The 14,096-nt window shown below is 33.4% G+C and overlaps 1 protein-coding gene across 3 annotated transcripts in view; it reads left to right on the top strand.

Moving 5' to 3' along the window:
* The window catches only part of LOC149807593 (acetyl-coenzyme A synthetase, cytoplasmic-like), a 68,331-nt gene that overhangs the window by 44,699 nt on the left and 9,536 nt on the right, over positions 1-14,096 (top strand). For all 3 annotated transcript variants that reach the window (XR_016423024.1, XM_089968571.1, XM_089968584.1), the window contains 3 exons: positions 7,997-8,130; positions 8,646-8,778; positions 11,375-11,431. Coding sequence is in view for 2 of the 3 variants with exons in the window: in XM_089968571.1 (XP_089824697.1) it covers positions 7,997-8,130; positions 8,646-8,778; positions 11,375-11,431 (324 nt within the window). In the remaining variant the exon portion in view is untranslated. The remainder of the gene's footprint in view (positions 1-7,996; positions 8,131-8,645; positions 8,779-11,374; positions 11,432-14,096) is intronic.

Genomic DNA, 14,096 nt, shown 5'->3' with positions numbered 1-14,096 from the left:
AAAATCACATCACATCACACACTGACTGTTTGACAAGTCGAGTGATGGTGGTAAGGGGAGGAAATACGAAATTGTGAGTACTAATCGAGATAAGAATGTATACAAGAATGCCCTACATTTTTAGAAAATTACTTATATATCGATGTAATTTTAAATTAACCACACACCTTCAAGCTAACTTTATTTGAATATTATATTTTCTTGCGATATACTTAAATTATATTGTAAAGTTATCTTACTAGATATCCTGAAGTTTTTTTTAAAGAACATTTTGAAATATGTGTAGATAGGGAGTTTTATGTACGGTTGTTGTATACTAAAATAGTAGAGTAGTTCTACTATAATAGGAAGAGTATTACAGTTATGCTTAATAATTGGTATTACCATCAATGGTTAGTTGAAGGTATTGTAATCAGCAGGTACAAGAAAATTAAAATATGGATAAAAACATAAGTAGTAAATACAAAAATAAAGGAGAAGTAGTAAATACTTAGGGTGATATCCTTGTAGTACTAAATAATAAAGATGCAGAGTTAAGAAATAGCGTAAATGTCAAAGAATACTCATGAGACCAATAGAAAACTCAAATCATGTTATCATGACCTTTTTTAATTATTTTCCAAAATAGTATTTAAATAAAGAGGAATTAAATAAGATATTAGGTTTTTTAAAATCATAACATGAAAATGTATACCAGATTCAAAAATAAACCCGTAGTTATGATTATTAACATTTTTTTTTATAAATAGATGAATCTGAATCTATCTTCATCAGAGTAAATAGAGTCAATGCGTATTTAAATGTGTTATAATATAGATAACAACTACGTAAGTTATAAAATTGACGTACGCAATTATTATCTTGGTTCCGGATTTTTTTTTAATTGTAGTTGGTGATTTTGTTGAAATTGCAATTACTTCTATATTTTTCCGCCCTCAATATGATAGCCCTGATTACTTTCCTGAACAAATTTAATGTTATAAAAATAGGACATTTTTACTTCATATTTGCGATTTGTTATATGGAGATACAGATTTAAAATGAAAAATAAAAACTAATCTTGTTTAATTACTAGTACTTTCGTAATTACTAACAATTTTTATATATATAATAAACGTATCGCTGTGTATGCTGATTGGAATAATTGGCTGTTAATATACCTATACGGCTCTGATTGCCTAGAATTTAGAAGTCTTTTTCTGTAAATGAATGTTGATAACGACTTCATAAGAAATTCTGTTGAAAATATGTAATGTTTATATGATCAAATATTTTAAGCGTCTGTTTAGACTGTTTACATTAAATAAGACGCTTTTATAATCGTGAAAATGTTATATTTTTCTTTATTACTGATTTGATTATCCTTTTGCATACCTTTTTCGATGCCTAATCAAATTTTTAATCATATGTGACTTTGTTTCTAACCCAGTAAACTTCCTGAAGAAATAAGTTTTGCTAAGTGTCTCATATCTTTCAGTATTGTCTGCTATACAATGTATTCTCCATCTGGATCATTTTAACTATTGCTTTAGAAATGTGAATCATATCTTTTCAGTTTGTGGATAATAATTGGAAATTCACGTCAATATGGTTCATAACAAACAAACTAGTAGGTTCTTGATATTGATGTTTAACTTACTAATACACTCCATTCCTCTATATAATTTAAATGGGTATTGAGTGTATCTTCATAGTAGACTTAAACAGTAACTAGACGCAATGTGTTTATGGGTACTATTTGTTCTAGTTGTTTTTTTTCATAATTGACACAAATAGAGTTTGAAGTCGACGTAAATGACACAGTTATGTTCTATCATTATTCTTGTGTTTATGAACTATATATAGTCAGCTGAAGGCCCATGTGTTGTAGCTTCTATCTTTTAGTTATTACAATGCAATGACCTTCCTGTAGTAGAACAGTACAGCGATTTCCCTCAAAAAACTTTGAAACTCTCCAAAATGTGGGCTATTTTTCTATCTTCATCTACAATTTGAAATAGTAAAAGAAGCTGAATATATATTTTCGAAAATGTAAGGTCTGTTATTTACAAATTCAAAATATTCTGAAAAATTGTACCTATTCGGTCTATCCCTGTGTGTTATTATTGATCGGTTATTTAATGACTCTATTGCACTAAATTGCATTTATCATCGTTGTTCTTAACAAGTATATTTGCTTTCTTGTCCTGGAAGTGTATGTACTTATGGCCAGCTAATACATGTACATATATATTAGTCCTCATTCAATGCTTAATATATTTTCTATTAGGATAGAAGATTCTTCCATAAGAATAAAATCAACACTCTCTCCTTGTATGTCACTTTTTGTTATATTATAATTAGGATCTATTTTAGATGCTACTGGTAAATTTAAGCTTTTTCATACTAAAACCAAACTCTCACTCAACACCAATATGAATGCTGATTAATTTTCATGTGAAACTTGGCTTCTGTGTAGTTCTTATTCGTCCTATATACGATGTATAGTATATTTCTTTTATTAAATTGAAATAAGCATGTGTATCGGTGATCCGAAGGCGATTATCTACTAGAAAATGAAATCAGTTTCCAGGCTGGTCAGTTTCTGTATAAACTACTTTTTTTTGGTGTGTGCATTTGTAATAATTCTTATGCGTTACGTTGCTCAAATGTTTCTAGCCTGTTAGTTGGTACGTTTTCCACCACTTTGCAACAGTTTTAGTACAAAATCTTCTAGTGCAGAGGTTCGGAAACTATGGTACGAGGGCCACTGGTGGTCCGCGAGATCCATTCAAGTGGTCAAAGGAAAGGTTGCAAAACAATTGAGAACATGAACTTGTTATAAAAGGACAGGCTGGTCTATCGCATTAGAAAGGAAAGACTACTCAACTTAATATATGAGCTGGTGATGTTATTTGTTGAGCAAATATGTTAAAAGTAATATTAAGCTGTTTATCTGTAGTGCTTTATACAAAGTATAGCGCTCTATGCAAAGAGATTTACAATAGTTTGTTTCCGGTACAATCAACATTAGGAAAGATCATTAAGTGGTCCGTCGAGAGAGGGTCTGAGGGAGAAACGTTCAAGTTGCTCACCATATTAATAGGTTTGAAAACCACTGACATAGTGTCTAGACATTTTGAGATTTAAGATACAACTGTGTTAAGCTTGGCCAAATACATTTCCTCGTATCCCGGTGTTGTCAAGGTGTTATTTTCCGACCTTTTACTATGAAAGTTTTCCAAGGGATTTATATGCAATACATGGTTTCAATATATTTTCTGAAAATTTACTTCACATCTGTTCCGCTTAACACTTATTTATTTTGTATAGGTTTGGTTCGATATTTGTGATTTTATGGACTTAAGCGTCAAGTCATAAAACTGAGTTTTATATCGACACAATGTTTTATAGTTTAATTTATAAGTGATACGTAAATTATTATGTTGTAGGTCTTACGTGTTGAAATTATATCCAAATTCTTCTACAGTTAGTTATACATGTTGTTTTTTGATAACTAGAAAAATCTGGTTACAAGTGAAACTTTTAGGTAAAAAATATTGTTTCTCACCAAATTATCCAAGAATCAAAATATGACCTCCTCCAAAAATCATATTTTTTATGAGTACAATTTATATACTTCATGATATTTAATTTGATAAGAGGTAAATGGAGAATATTTAACAGAAATAGAACGTGTAACAAAATACACAGAGGAAAGGAAAGGATGCTTCTGGATATTAGTGTAATATTTAGATAACGATAAAATAGCTGGACTCGATTGCTTATCTTTGAAGATACAAAATAGTACATTCAAGATTTAGAACACGTTTGTCTGCCAGTTAACATCCTCCGTCACTAATACACAAATTGTTATTCCTTAGCCAATAAATTACATAGAACTTATAGAAGAAAGAAAAAGTTAATTGTACTGCAGAAAGTATTTAGAACAATTGTTAATATATACATTCACAAACATGGATTAATATATTCAGTATATAAATAAGATGCAGAAGAATGTAGGCTAACAAATAGCCCCTGTATTAAATGGCAACCTTTACTACAAACGAAGTTTAAATATCACGCCAATTTACAAGTAAGGAGATATGCAGCCACAAAGTAACATTTTTGCAAAATGCTATTATAAAAGACAGCTAAGTTAGAACAAATAGACTCGGAAACTAAAAGCAACGAGTTTAAAGAATTTTTTTTAAAAATAGCATAAAATAAAATATTAAATAAATGCAGGAATATAACGATAACAAATGTTATTATTTTGAAAGAAGACTGTGGAGAACATAAGAATGAGGAGGTGACAAGGTATTAAATGGGATATCTTTATACCTCAGTGGCCTGTCATATTGGAGTCATGAGACACTGAGTACGCACCCAAGGAATTGTCATGCATTTCCTCGTGCATAAATTCGTCGCTTGAGATATCAGTCACGTCTTCCGGAACCTTCAACTTACGAAGCCGCCGTTTCCCTATTCGCACCTGCGACAGTTTTGACAGCATGTATAATGGGGGGAAAACATGACATAGCTGAGAGTCTGGAGCCCCCGACAATTCCAAACCTTAACTCACACATGGGATTGTCCAGGCACAACGCTTCAACTAACTATCACGCGGTAACTCTAACACTTATTAGTTCCCTTGTCATAACTTTCTACTTAGTTTCCACTGCCGAAATAGGGTGGCAAAGGATTTCCGGAATTGTAAAATCTTTGTTAAAAATACATCTAAAACCGAAACAATAATAATGCAGTGTGTTTTGTCTAGAGTCGAAGCGATGGAGATTCAAGAAAGAAACAAATATCAATGCGATCAACTCACGTTTTCGGAACGAGATCAATTCATGGTTCTTCTGCTCCATCTTTACAGAGCTTGACAAAGTTAAAGCAATCAAGGTGTTGTCATTGTTGTTGAGCTTGACAAAGTTAAAGCAATCAAGGTGTTGTTATTTTTGTTGAGCTTGACAAAGCCAAAGCAAACAAGGTGTTGTTATTGTTGTTGAGCTTGACAAAGCCAAAGCAAACAAGGTGTTGTTATTGTTGTTGAGCTTGACAAAGTTAAAGCAATCAAGGTGTTGTTATTGTTGTTGAGCTTGACAAAGTTAAAGCAAACAAGGTGATGTTATTGTTGTTGAGCTAAAGTTAATTTTGCACACTAAAAAACGTGTTGATTTTCCTGTCAAGACTGAAGACCATGGGAAGATGTTATCTTGGGTGGACCTTAAATATATCTTTGATATATCTGTAAAATTATTTTAGTGCTGTTTATACCAGTCATAACATCCTTGTCTCTTTCACGATCTCTTCTTACTGAAAGTGATTCTGAGGTAACCGTTGTTATACTTCCGGTTAAGTACGTTTGTGGTGAATGAACATCCAGCATGCGTTGATGATTTTCTGAGCGGCTTGCTACAGCAAACAGACCATCGAAATTACTTTACCATATCTTATTTTCTCTATCTTTCCAGTAAAAGGGGCCCATCACACTTTCAGAAATCCCGACCTATTTATTTATGTATTTTTTTTTCTTTTATTTAACTTCATTTTTTCCAATTATATCAATATTAGAAAGGTGGCTATTTTGATAAAGCATTTTCAGTGATTCAGTTTTACCATAAAATGATAGAGTTATACATTTTACTGTGTACAATTTTGGCTTGAAAAGACCAACAACTTTGGTGTAATAGGTTAGAAAGGTATAATTTGGGATCATGGGTCATTTTTTCTTATTACAAACTCATTTAATTTTACATGGTCGATCTTGGCGTTCGATACAAATGTTCAAAACAGTATTTCTGTATAACACGCCCAGATTGTTACTCAGATGTTGTCTCTGACCGCCTTACCTCAATATTGTTTGACGCAGTGAATCAAAATTGAATTTCATTCAGATTCTAAAATTAAAACTACTTGGAGAAGGTAAAGATAGAGTATGTAATAAATTCAAAACCATATTCATGTTTTGTTCCGAGTTAAAGGAAAATATCTTGGTCTCCTTACATCATATCACACTCGTTCTTTCCATCAATTAAGAGCAACACTTTTGTCTATATACATTTTGTCTGAAAACTTTCTATCACATGACAGCGCTACCGGCACAGAAATAGCTCTCACTGTATACCAGTTGTCGCTAATATCTCACGAACGGTAGCGAACTTTTACTTATTATACATACCGCTAAAAGTAACTCTCAAACTATCTTTCCAAGGTATGCATAATTCGTCAATGTTGTGAAATATTAATCCTTGTAATGCATGGGGGCCCGCTGGGATTTTCTATCGAAACAGAATATTATTTTACTTTACCTCAAGATAATTTTTGTCAAGTAATATAATTGATATAATAAGTTATTTTCGTTTCCTATAAATCGGCGAACAAATATATTTTTCGAGCTATTTGGGGGCCGAAAATTATTTTCATAACAATCCCAGGCTCCTAATGCCCTATTGTACACGTGAGGCCAAAATTACACAATTTCTGGTGTTTTTGAAACCGATTACTTACAACGTACAAAAACTAATCATCTCCAAAACTAAACATTTGACAACGGATTTGCTCCTATGAGAATGGGCTATTTTACTTTTACGAAGAATACATGTAAACACATTTTTATGATTTATTTTACTTAGTTCAAATTACAACGAATACATTTATTATATTGACCTAAGCAAGTCATGTCAAGAAAACAAATGAAATAGTCCAAGTGTTTGGAACTACACTCACAACATAAATTCATGTCCGCTAAGCTGAGGATAATATCCAAAATTGGATAGTAAATCGCCAGATAGTAGAGTCACATAGCGGCGATGGTGCAGGATGAGATGAGACCCTCCCTTGGCGTCTGCATCAAAGGAGGTAAATGGCCACCGGTTTATGGGTCTTATCAGATAATGAGATAACCTTGTAATAAACCGGTCTCTGATTTATTCTTTCAAATCTTTTCATTGTTTTGCAATCGTACCATGGTTATCAGTAAAAGTAAACTATTGCAAATTCATTAGAGTTGTCTCGAACCCATAATGGCAAAACGAATGATGAAGGGAAAATGCGATCTTGTTGGACAGTAAAAAAATAAGCTAAGATTGAAAGTAGTTGCCACATCTTGATAGAAGTCATCGAGGAAGTTTGTCACCTTTCAGTAATAGATCATTTAAAATGTTTACATATATCTATCACCTGCCATCCATATGAAAGAGAAAAATTAATAATTTGCCTTCTACATCCCTTGATAGCAAACAATGCTAAAACAAGAGTGACTGCAACGCATACTGCGTTATTAAATGAACCTGTAATTCACAATCAACAGGAAAACCTTATGAAATTAGAATGCTTGCGTTCATGAGAGAAAAATAGTTCTGCTCTCAGATGTATATTTAGGACTAAGCAGCCAAAAATGTGTTTAATACTATGCAATTTGCTTTTGATAGATTTGAATTATTACATCATATATGCTCAAACAGGAAACATTTTGTTACAGTTTTCAATAATTTACCCTTATCTAATCATTGCCGATTCCATTCAAAACTCAATATCTTGATTCTTGCATAAAATATTAATTATGATAAAATTTCTGCTAAAAGAATCTTATGACGAAAAATAAGAAAATTCTTACTGAGTTTGGTCTTCGTTTTTCTCGATGCCACCGAAATTTACTTGCAGCTTATAATAAATATATATATGTTAAAGATTTTTTATGTCGTTAGTTTGTCAAGTTCAGTTGGCCAAAGAGTCGTGTTACCTAATGTGCATTCATCTTGATTTGTACCACACCAACGTACGAAAAGCTCAGGGGTGCATTCGACATGCAAGAAGTAAAAACTGACGGGTGGAACAGTATTATATGAAAATTACCTTTAGATTGGATCGATTGCTTTTTTAAGTTTACACTTTTCTAAAACCAAGAAAAAAAGAGTTCTGTCAACCACTCAGACAAGCTTGTGACATGTTAAGGTGGGTTTTTTTATTCTTTCTTACCAGTAATTCCTATTTAAAACTTTTGTTTCAGTTTGAAGGGACACCTTTATATCCTGATGCGGGAAGATTTTGGGCAATAGTTGAGAAATACAAGGTGACCAAGTTCTATACAGCACCAACTGCCATTAGAGCCATCATGAGATATGGAGATGAGTTTGTTACAAAGTTGGTATCATCTCTCTCTCTCTCTCTCTCTCTCTCTCAGGGTTCAAAGATGAATACATATGGTGGATGTTAAATGATCAGCATTCAGTTTTAATTTTAGTCGGATCCTTAATATGTTCCCATATACTTTGAAGGAGAATATAGTGTGATCCAAGTCAATCCATCCATCCCGCCATTTCCCGTTTGATGCAAAACTTCGTTTCTGCTTAACAAGTTTTAAAGGACTCAACGAATTGTAAACAAAATAGATTAGATGCTTTACATAAACAAGTCTAAGATCAAGGTTGACTTTCACTATTTCCTGATAAAACTTATTAGAATTATGGCTTTAGTTTGTCGTAGAACTTTGCATTTCAATTCAATTTATTCCCCTAAACATCCTTTCTGCTGGTGGATGTATCCGTTTCATATAGACATGCTTACAGTTCTAATATTACTTATATGTTACAACAGAACCTTTAAAAGCTGTTGTAACTCCGATGCAATTATAAGATTATATGGTCTCCATTTTTCAGATATGACAGAAGCTCATTGAAAGTGTTAGGGTCTGTGGGTGAAACGATCAATCCAGAGGCCTGGTTGTGGTACTATAATGTTGTGGGCAACAAACAGTGTGCAGTAGTAGACACATTCTGGCAGACTGAAACAGTAAGACTTTCAGCTTAGTTTCCAACATTGGATTGTGGCTCTGAGAGGACTTTCTGATACCATAATATACTTGTTAATTGCTGCCAACAGCAGCATTTTAGCATGAAACATAGATGCTAGGCAGCACCCGTTTAGTTGCATCATTATATCCGGGCCAAATATAATGATACAACAAAAACGTTTGTTTACTTAATATTTCCTGAACCCTTGGAGATATCTTCATTAAAGTTGGTATGCTTTTGCATCGTCACTAGATATTGTTTCCTGAAAAAAATAGAGATTGTATGATGAGCATTTTTTTTTTAGCTGTATCCATTTATTTCGTCACCTGAGTATTGATGAGCAATGCCGTTTTATCTGTAGTAGTCGCATATCCTATAATAGCGGCATCATCATTGTTGACTTAATTAAGGTTTTTAAAGTCGCATATTTTCTACATACCTAAAATTTATGCCGTGATAAGCAGGAGTTCAGGACTAACTCCGGTGTTGAAAATGAAAAAGACCCCATGGTCCGGCAATATAAACTTAAACCTTTCAACTTAAATTTGAAACTTAAACTTTTCAATTTAAACAAAAACTTTTCAAATTAAACTTTAAACCTCAATTTTCAACTTAAACTCTTTGAGATATGTTGATAGAATTTGGAATACTTATGTATCGTGACAAGTATTGTGTCTTGTGAATAATGGAGTCTGTCTTATCAGCGTTGTGTGAGGTATCCACACTTTTGTCTCCTGTTAAAGCTTTATATGATTAAAAATAATAATCACTTCTCGGTCGTGAAAGATGCTATACTTTTTGGGTGAAACTTTTTAAAGTCACATTTCATCTCCAGAAATGGTCGCGTTCAACTGAAACTCTTGGAAAGTGTTACTCTGGGTCTGTTTATGTGTCAATATGTTAAGAGTTCCAATCTTGTCGGCCCCACCGTCATTAAGCAAAAAACAATGCTATATCAAATGTAAACACTGTTCACGTTTTGTATTTAAGATGTAAGTCACATAAATTGAACATTATTTGCTGTATCAAACTGCAACGTTAGGATGATATTGTAACTATAGGTTTATATGCTGATGGGAGAAATCCCTGTCTTGCCTGTCTCGCCTACTTAAGCAATATGGTCAACAATGTTAAACCTTTGTTTGAAAGTTTATCCCAGTCAGATACAGGCAGGCTTACGGACACAGGTGAGACACCGGTTTCTGCAGACACTTGTTATTACAAATTGTATCCTTACTTCCATCACACTCTTGTCCGTTAATCTCCAGATGAGTAATTTTCGAGTTATCTTCCTAGTTTTTGAAAATTTAATTTTACTTTTCGTATCTTGTGGAGAGTATTCCACCGACACTCGCAAAATAATATATGCAGTTCATTACGACTATCAAACTTAGGATATTGAGTCTATGTTTTAATTATACCAAAACTCAGTATGATTGAAGAAATGTCGTCTCATCTGATGTGTTTGATTCTGGAATACCTCCAATTGTAATATTTTATTACTAGAATAAAGTTAATAACGCAATATTAAACGTTCCTACGCATTTGGTAGACATTTCAAACATTAATGGTTAAATGTATATTGCTTTGAACGTCTTTTCATGAAAATCTTTGCTTTAATGTACATCTGAGAAACAATTAAATACTTGCTTCAAAACCTTAGCTTTAGCTGATATCTACTGCTAATTTCAGATAATGGCCAGTCTCAACTGTACATTAATTTGTTTTGTAATTAACCATCCCCGAACAAACAAAGCAGTAGGTTTCGTTTAAATAAACTGCTAATAAGATAACTTAAAATTTGAATAAATTCTTAAAATGTACATTGAGGGCAGAATTCCGAATATATTATCAGAATTATAAAAACTTACGGTGTCTGCATACCACTGTTGCTTGATGGACTGAGTTTGAAGAATTATTTTGTATCATTGTAGTCTTTGATATAGCCCACATATTGATGGATGACCCTCTTAGCTGCCATAACTAATACAATTTACAAGTGGTATTTTTTATTGTCTCGTCTGCGTAACAAAGGCGATACAAAGGTGTCACCTGTTGATGGTATCTTCAAGATGGGGTGAGCTTTAATGCTTCATTATTGCATTTTGCTCAGTTTCTATGACTGTAGTATGTACAATTATGAAACTTGATGGCTGTATTTACCATCGAGTGTACTGTTTCTCTCAGGCAAGCTGAGCTCACAGTGACCAACTTTATAGTGATGCAGTGATTTGTTGGGTTTTACCAATGTTTTATCAGAGCAGGTGCTATATAGACTTTGCAAAATTCTTATGCACATCTCGTACAAATCTGATGTTAGCTGAGTGTAACTCGCAAAGCTATTGTGACTTAATTAGTTGGGCATATATATATATATATATATATAGTCACCCCTTTAATTGATACTTGCACTACTAACCCTAAACAATGTATTTATGCTAATTGTAGGCATTAAATCGTGCTATTTGTGTATTGCCAAAGAGCAAGATGCTAAAACAATTTTATCTGAATATGGTGAATTTACCAAACGTTTGAAAATCTAGTGGTGCTAAAATATTCTGATATTTATTATTTCATGCTTCTTTCATCACCAGGGTGGCCATGTGATTACTCCATTGCCTGGAGCCACGCCCACAAAACCTGGATCTGCAGTAAGTATATAATGTAACAGTGAAACTCTACTTACCGTCTATACTCACTTATAAGTCCAGATCAATTGCAAGCAATATAGCACCTGGTCTGCCATAATGTAATACACCAGCAAGATATGGTCTGTGTTGTTTGTTCTACTGATTACTCCTAATAACCTACCAAGACCCAGATCTACCGGCGCATTATGCGACGGCAGATCTCGGTCTTAACAGTTTGCAGTTGGACTTAAGTTATAAGTGAGTATACACGGTATATAGATATCCCGAATTTCACGATAGTTTAATTTTTCTGCCTGTATTGCAGGGTCCATGATTGTGGGTGATTCAGACAAAATGGTTGGTCTTTGTTCTGATATTTCAGTCAAACATGCTAGGAAAAAACCCTGCCTGTCCTTGACTTGCCATTTCATTCTCCCCTATCATGCTATTCCCCAGATTAACGGCGAGGGGCAAATATTTAATTTCGATGACTGTCCATCTGCTTGTAGACAGGGTGGTTTCAACTTAAGCGTATTGTACTAGTCTGTTGCTGCCCGAGACCTCATATGTAACTTTAATTTTCTCTTCTCCATAATAAGCGAAGTTTCCTCGTCCTGCTTTTCATACAATTGCATAAGTAGACAACATCTGTAAAGGGGAGCTTCCTTGTTGATTATGAGTCAAAGAAGTGCCAGTTAAAGGTCCATGGTGTCCACATGTTTTGTAAGTTTGTTTTCGGAATGGTATGCTTGATATGTTATGTTTCCTGGATCCAGTTTTGATTAAACTTCATAGGTAGGCTTTACTTGTGCACTGGCAAGTCTCTACTGATCAACGGCCCCAGTGGTCAAAGGTAAAAATCTAGAAATTATTATTGTCATTCTGAAATGTATGTGAAAACTTTGCATTCCTCAAGTTTCATGCTTTCAGTTTTTACCAAGTAGAAAGGAGTGCAATCGAAAGCTAAGTGTACATGGTCAGTGGACATGAAATTGCAAACTAATGAGAATGTAGTCGCCTATATCAAGTTGGTTACATTTTGTGTTGTTAGTTGTATCCAAGATCTTTTCATGCCACAATCATCAAACTAGATGATTGCATACATCTATATTAGTACCAGACCCTTTAAACAAAAGGAGGACATTGCGACCTACATTTCACTTTTTACTGGCTTAAGCTTTGCATTTATCTTATGACTGTATTTTCTTTCCGCATCCAGGGTGTGTATTGGTACACTATGAGTAAAAAACTTTGTTTCGAGGTGGGATCTTAACGAGTACAGTCTCAAGCAATTTCATCATAGATCTATTTGACTGTGTAATCTTTTTAGTACCACCCCCTTACAACAAAAGAAGATTGATGTGACCTACATTTCACATTGTATTGTCTTAGGTTCAGTTCTTTCCTTTAGCGCATGACCACATACAATTACTACGTCATATAATCGTAATGTTATACCCGGAATCACACAACTTGGTGAAGAGTTCAATCTCAAGCACTGTTCATGCCAGAATCCTCAATATAGATGGTTGTAAGCATCTCTATTAATACCACACTTTTCAACAAACAAGGTCACCGTCACCTACATTTCACATTTTACTGACTTATTCTTAGTATCCTGTATACATACTGTTATATCTAAAATCATAAAACTTGGGGATGAATCTTTACAACCTTTACATTATAACGAAAATTGTCGGGCACATTGATGCATATTTCATATTTCACTGACTTTTGTTCATCTTTGTTAATTTAAACCTCTCCCTAATTTGCCCATATTTTTCCATCACCGATATTGCGAGGAAGAAACTATATTGCTCAGAGTTATCAGTTCAGTATGGTCTGTCCAGTTATATCGGAGCTTGATAGTTCACTCACCTTCAAATCTGACCTCAGGTTATGACTTATCCAAAGGTGCATGCTTGTCATGCTAAGATCAGTCAGTTCAACATCCTCTACCATGTTCCCTCTATAATCTCATTCTACAATGTGAACTCGAATAGCATGCTATTAAAACGTTAACAATTTACGTAAAATTAAGTTTAACTTTGGACAATATTGTTAAATAAATCATTAATATCAAGACAAGCAAGGAACAAAATCCGTACCTTGAGTATCAAAGCAATGGATGAGGGCGTGATTAATATAACGTCACCTTTTACCTAGGTGTATTGCAAATTCTTTGTGAAATTGAATAATGGAAATAATTAGTATACTGCTTTAATAATGGCAATAACAGTTATGAAAAAGAAAACGATAAAGCCCGAAAAAAAATACGAAACCTTGGGAAATCTTATGCGATTTACTACCTATCATAATTCAGCCTTGCGAGATTTCTTATTTTAGAAAATTAATGTAAAATTAATGTAATCTCAATAGTTGTGACATACTGAAAACAATTCAATATATATATATATATATATATATATATATATATATATATATATATATATATATATATATATATATATATATATATATATATATGTGTGTGTGTGTGTGTGTGTGTGTGTGTGTGTGTGTATAGATAAGAGTAGCAATGTCATACATACCAATACTTTAGTGATTGTTGTCGCTGTTGTTCTTTTGGGTTTAACGACATTTCTAAGAGATATATAGGGTATATATGGCAGCCATAATAATTGGTGGATGAAGAACCCGGGAAAACCCCGATAAGAACCATTTA

Source organism: Sinohyriopsis cumingii, chromosome 1, assembly GCF_028554795.1.
Source record: "Sinohyriopsis cumingii isolate HCF-2022 chromosome 1, ASM2855479v2, whole genome shotgun sequence".
Classification (NCBI taxonomy): Eukaryota; Metazoa; Mollusca; class Bivalvia; order Unionida; family Unionidae; genus Sinohyriopsis; species Sinohyriopsis cumingii.
This window is presented reverse-complemented; position numbering and strand designations above follow the sequence as displayed.